Genomic DNA, 5846 nt, shown 5'->3' with positions numbered 1-5846 from the left:
CAGAAGAAGTTCAAATGAGGAAAAATATTTCAGGAAGGAAAACGGATGCTCTGTGNTTCCGAACCTTGCTGAAGTGTGTGCATACAAAATGGTACAAAGATTAACAGTGTGAATGACACATCAAAGAATACTTACTCTTTTACGAATCCTCTAGTATAGTAAAATAGTTACCAAACTGAATGTTCATTTGTTTACGAAATTTCTCATCAATTTGATACCAAAAGNGTTTTTAAAAAGCAATTATGAGGAGTATGATGGCCAGATAAATNTGTCTTATGTATTTAGGTGGTCAGAAAAGTAAATATCTATTCTATCCCATAGAATAACAAATAGGGGTGCCTTTGGAAACGCATTAAATTTTGTTACAATTTTCANGTTAAGTTGGTGCGAATTTCATGGTCACTTGTTTGTAGACATTTCATCATCCACATTTAGTGGTAGAAATCATAGCATTTCTTGCTGGCACTNTTGTCAGAGTACTGACAATATTCTATCCAACCCTTTTAAATTAAAATAAATAGTTCCAGATGAGAGAGAAATTATTCATTAAATGAAATGTGGGGACAAAACTGATCTCATGAAAATGAACTGCTATCAAGTCAAAATGGATTTTATGAGGAACAAAAACTTCTGATCATTTCANTACTTTCTATAACTTAAAAAGTTTCTAAGGTCAACATTTCTAACTAAGGATGGTAGTAAGNAAACACTTCTTTTTCTTAAAATTGTGAAGAATAAAATGTCCTGTATACTTGCATCAGGNAACAGATTTCTATAGGGCTTTCTAGAAACAACAGCAAATGAACTGAGGTTAAGTCTTGTTTAAAACTTGCCTGGCAGGCAAGGAAGGGAGAGATAGAGATGAAGACTATCAGTTTTATTTTCTTCTTTCTTAAAATATTGATCTTAGAAAATTCTACTAGGCATTTCTCAGAATTATAGGACAAGACTGAATTATGAGGAGAATGAACCCTACCTTCTAACCAATTCATATCTTTAAACATTTAGATATTTGTATGAACTTCAGTCATTTTGATGTTCTAACAGTTGTCCCAATCTATCCTGATCCCTACTTTCTTCAACATGTGGAATGAAACACNGCTTTCCTAAATAACTGTACCAATGGATCCTAGTTAATAAAGTCCCAAATCTAGGCCCTTGAAACAAAATGCACATTGCATGCCAGAGTGGCTACACTTGGTTATGTACAAAACGTCTTAGTGAGGTGAAAATGGAACATACCGATAAAACAAACTTAAATAGCTCTCCTATAATTTATAATTGGAACAAAGCTGTAAAATCCCTAGTAACCTATTCCAGCTATCATGGTGATTCGTGTATAAAGCTATATTCAGTAGTAGTAAAGCATTAGGCTACTGAGACAACAGGCTAGGAACTAGAAAACAAGCATTTCTCTTCATTCTAATGATGAGTATGACCAGCTCAACTGAAACTTCAGGGATACTGTGTCAATCAATGAAATGGCCAGTGAGGATGCAAGAACATAAAAGAGTCAAATGTGAAACAAACTGTGGNGTAGTAGGCTTCTTTAATGCTCCCAAAGCTGCCTCAAATCCAAGGGCTTTATAAAAGGTAGCAGCTCACAGGGAACTGACAGCTAACTTCCTGCCTTAGTCCCTGTGCAGGGCTCATGATGTGTGTGACGTCTCATTACTTATACCAAGCCTCGGGTCTCATTAAGCAGAGCACAGATCAACAGCAGTCCAGATCTCAGTGGCCTCGGGGATCCCTTTACTGGTAGTAGGCATTACATCTTGCTCTGTGCATGCATTTAAGTCCGTGTCTATCCATCCTACTGGCTCGCTGGATTTTCTCCTCCTGGAGGACCAACAGGCACACCTGAGGAGTGCCCTAAAGCTTTCAGAAACACTGGAGGAGAAGAGCTTTTTGCAAGGGTGGAAAAACTGATAGAACACAAGGATGAAGAGAATGCCGGTGCAGTACCCAATGAGCAGCTGCAAAATCAACAGAGGCGCACACACATACATGTATATGTCCGTTTTAAAAAAATACCACAGGAGCAGGAGGACAGAGTTCTCGATGAACCGCGTCATGTAGTACATCAGCAGGCGGTACCAGTTCTGGGATTTGCTGATGAGCTCCGGATTGTCGATTTTCAGCTGCACAGCTGACAAGCAGAACATGTTGATAGAGTAAAGTGAGGAGACAGAGCACGATGGTGGTACCCACCCGACTTAGGGCCTTCTCTATGTTCTCAGGGAATGGGGAGCCACTGCACCAGAAAACGATCCAGGGGTATAAGAAGAAGCTGAAGAAGTTGACGATCACCACCCAGATCTTCAGGACAGAGGTGAAGAGGACCAGGACGATGACTCGAGTGGCAATCTCAAAGCTTCTCCAGAGGAAGATACAGACATAAGCCAGGGGTTTGACTTTGACCTCATANTCGTCATACTTGATTTTGATGGCTAAGATGTTGCAANGTAAGGCGCCATAGACAATAGACAGCAGGGACAAGGTCATGATGAAGCCTGAAGAGAGAAGAGAAAGAGCACTGTCAAATCTCACCTTTTCCAAGAATCCTCTGGCCAATGCTCTGTCATCTCCCACCCACAGNCCTCAACCTCTTCTGTATTACTAAGTTCTACCTGGTGATATTTGCGACTGCCCAAGAACTCTTACAGAATTACACAAGACTGCTATCCACATATGCCTGGCAGGCTGAAGCCCCAGGGGTTTGAGAGCCATGGGGGGACACCTCAATAACTGAGTTATAGTCACAGTTAGAGCTTGTTTCTTCACCTGCTTGTAGAATAGCTGGGAGACACGTGCTCTATGCTATTTTCCAGTGTTCACTTCTAGTCACCTACTGTGATTTTTGTCTAATAATGACCCCACTCATCCCCTTCCATTCCTTGGTTTCCTCTCCAGTTTGTTATACATTCCTATCAAATGCATGGCCTCAAATCCTCTCATGGCCTGCTTCAGAGGCAACGTAGCCTGAAGCTCATTCGTGATGCCAATCTTGGTCAATGAGAACATAAAGAGTCTCTTACATAGTATGGTTTGGTTTGTCAGCTGCTCTATCACTTTCTGCAGAATCAAGACTGTGGCTAGCATTTCTTCCGTTTTTCCTTTTCCTTTTTTTGTGATGTTACACATACGAAACCATCCCCAAACCCTGATCCTTGAGATTCTCCCATGTTATCTTCCAGCATTTATACCATTTTGTACTTCTGAGTTCAACTTTGTAAATGGTAAAAGCTCTGTGTTTACTCACATGTTACAGATATCCTATGGGGGATATACGGTTATTCTAGCACCAATTGTTAAAAGCATTTTTTTCCAATTGTGTAGTCTTGGCTCTTTTGTTGAAAATCAAATAATGTTGACTCTAAAGGGATCTATTTCTGGATAATATGTTCTGTTCAAGATCTATTAGTCTGCTTTGTCAATCTTACACTATCCACGCCTGATCTTAAATGCAAATCCATGGATTTCCATACATGTATTAAAACTCTATCTAAATGACACAAAAAAAGAAGACAGCAAGATCTCTCTGTGGTATGGCTGCATAGCACTAATCCTGAAAACCTGGGAGCCACATACTAGAAGGAGAGAACCAACTTTGTTCACATTGATCTTAACCTACATATTACACACCATGATCCACACAAAAAATTAATGAAAGTAATACAGGAGAAGTAAGTTTTCCCCCTTAAATTCTGAGTCAATGAAAAAAACATATATTTGATAGGCCTAAAGACTCGCATGCCTTAATTTTGAATTTGTCCAAGGAAAGCTCAATTTTACTGAAAATATCAACTTTACTCAGTTCTTGACATTGATTCTAGAAAACAGTATTATTCATTGTAAAGACTGGCATCTACTAATATCTAAAAGATAAAAACATCAGAATAGACTAGGAAATAGCTGTACTGAGTTATTTTTCTTGAGAGGCTGATTCAATAAACACTATAATTCAGAATATTTGTGTGGTAGTTTTTATGTGTGGCTATAGATGCTCTCATCCTAAGGATCTTGTATTGAAGCATTTTCTGTCAGTACTTAAATGTTTGTCCACGACAAAAAAAAAAAAAAAAAACACTTCATACGCTAAAAAAAACTAGTCATGCGTAGTTGGAATGTAAATTATTCAATCATATATATATTACATATATATATTACATATATATATATATATATATATGTAATATAAGTTACAATTTATATTTGTGTTTGCCAATGGTCTTAGGTGACCCCTGTGAAAGGACATTCGACATCCCCCTTTATCCCTCACCCCACTGCACCCCAGTGCAAAGGGGTCACAACCTACAGGTTGAGAATCACTGTCCTAAGGAAACGGAAAAGCTAACGCAAAATGCTTACAATAAATATTTCTGCCTCTAGAGATGAGTTGTTACCTAGGCAATGACTAGGGTTTTTGTCATGTAAATACAAACTTATATAGACTTCAATGGAGAAAAGAACACAAGAGGCAAAAAAGAACCCTAAACATTGATGAAGAATATTCTCCACCTCTGCAGAGAACCAGACCCTACCTGGTACTCCTCAGCCACAATTTCTCCTATCCTTGTCTTCATCTTCTAACATTTACAGAGAACAAGTCTTTAGGGGCTCTCTGACATCATCTCCTAAACCTACCTACCCATAGTAAACACAGAAGGGGGATACTTGGCAATTCTGCTTACTTAAGTGGTTCTTTATCAAAGTCTATTATCCTTTCATAAAATAAGCCTCATCTTCTATCAAAAGCAAGACACAATTTTAGGTTAAAAAGGGAACTGCAAAGGTTCCAGTAGATTGTAAATCCTTGCCACAATCTTGCTTCCTCTTTCCTAATTCTAGTCCATCAAAGTTCTGCAAGAATTCTGTGAACCTGGAGAAGCTGTCACTAGCTATGAATCTGCTCATTTCTTGACACCGAAACCTTAGCAAAGAAATGAATATTATTTTTCCAACAGAATTCTGTTTGGAGAAGGAATACTAGTTGTTGGACAGGAGGACAGTTCCTATGTGGGTGTCAATACATACCAAAGGCTGCACGTAAGAGAGAGGATGGTCGATAATGGTTCTCTGTTATGTAACTGCTGTCTGAAGACACCACCGTTTCAAGAGAACCACGGAACTCATGAAACACTTGGGTCAAACAGACTTTAATAAAATTAACAAGCTGAACATGTTGGTGTATGTTAGCAATCCCAGGAGACTGAGGCAGAAAGATTGTAAATTGAAAGGCACCCCTTGAGGAACCTAACTAGATCCTATCTCCAAATAACAATAGAGCCTGTTATGGGGATGGGGCAAGAAGTGAGAAAGCCCAAAGGGATATGGAGTGTAAGGGTAAGGGAGAGTTGACACACATAGTACGCAGCTAGAAATTCAAGTTTCAAGGCTACTTCTGAGATGCACTGAATCTCATCTTTTGTTTCTTTCAATTCAGTAAAGTATCAGTTATCTGGAGCCTTGACTGCTGCCTGTACCACCCTCTATGCCTGGTTTTCTTTTCAAAGCCTTTATTGTATCAAACATTGTCTTTCTCCTCCAAATTCCAATTGTTCCTTCAATGCTGGCTCTTTTCTCTGAGTATATGAATCTATTTGAGTCAGCTGTATCTAAAATGAATCTTGCATTTGAAAAAACAGAAAAATATTTTAGAAGATTTCTGTAATAGTAAGGAATGGGAGGGGAGAATAGAGGAAAAGGAAATGGAAAGGAACAGGAACAGAGATAGGCAGATGAAAGAAGAAAGGATGCCCCCCCTTTACACTGTATTTCCTTTTGTTTGCTAATACACCACACACACACACACAGAGAGAGAGAGAGAGAGAGAGAGAGAGAGA

At 38.9% G+C, this 5846-nt stretch overlaps 1 protein-coding gene across 1 annotated transcript in view; it reads right to left on the bottom strand.

The window, feature by feature from the left end:
- The window catches only part of Xk (X-linked Kx blood group), a 37215-nt gene continuing 31369 nt past the window's right edge, over window positions 1-5846 (bottom strand). The window contains 2 exon segments of the mRNA XM_021188145.2: window positions 1-2169; window positions 2171-2513. Of these exon segments, the coding sequence (XP_021043804.1) occupies window positions 1698-2169; window positions 2171-2513 (815 nt within the window). The 3' untranslated portion in view covers window positions 1-1697.

The sequence above is a fragment of the Mus pahari genome, chromosome X (assembly GCF_900095145.1).
Source record: "Mus pahari chromosome X, PAHARI_EIJ_v1.1, whole genome shotgun sequence".
Taxonomy (NCBI): Eukaryota; Metazoa; Chordata; class Mammalia; order Rodentia; family Muridae; genus Mus; species Mus pahari.
The sequence above is the reverse complement of the archived record's forward strand: the minus strand, read 5'-3'. Positions and strand labels throughout refer to the sequence as shown.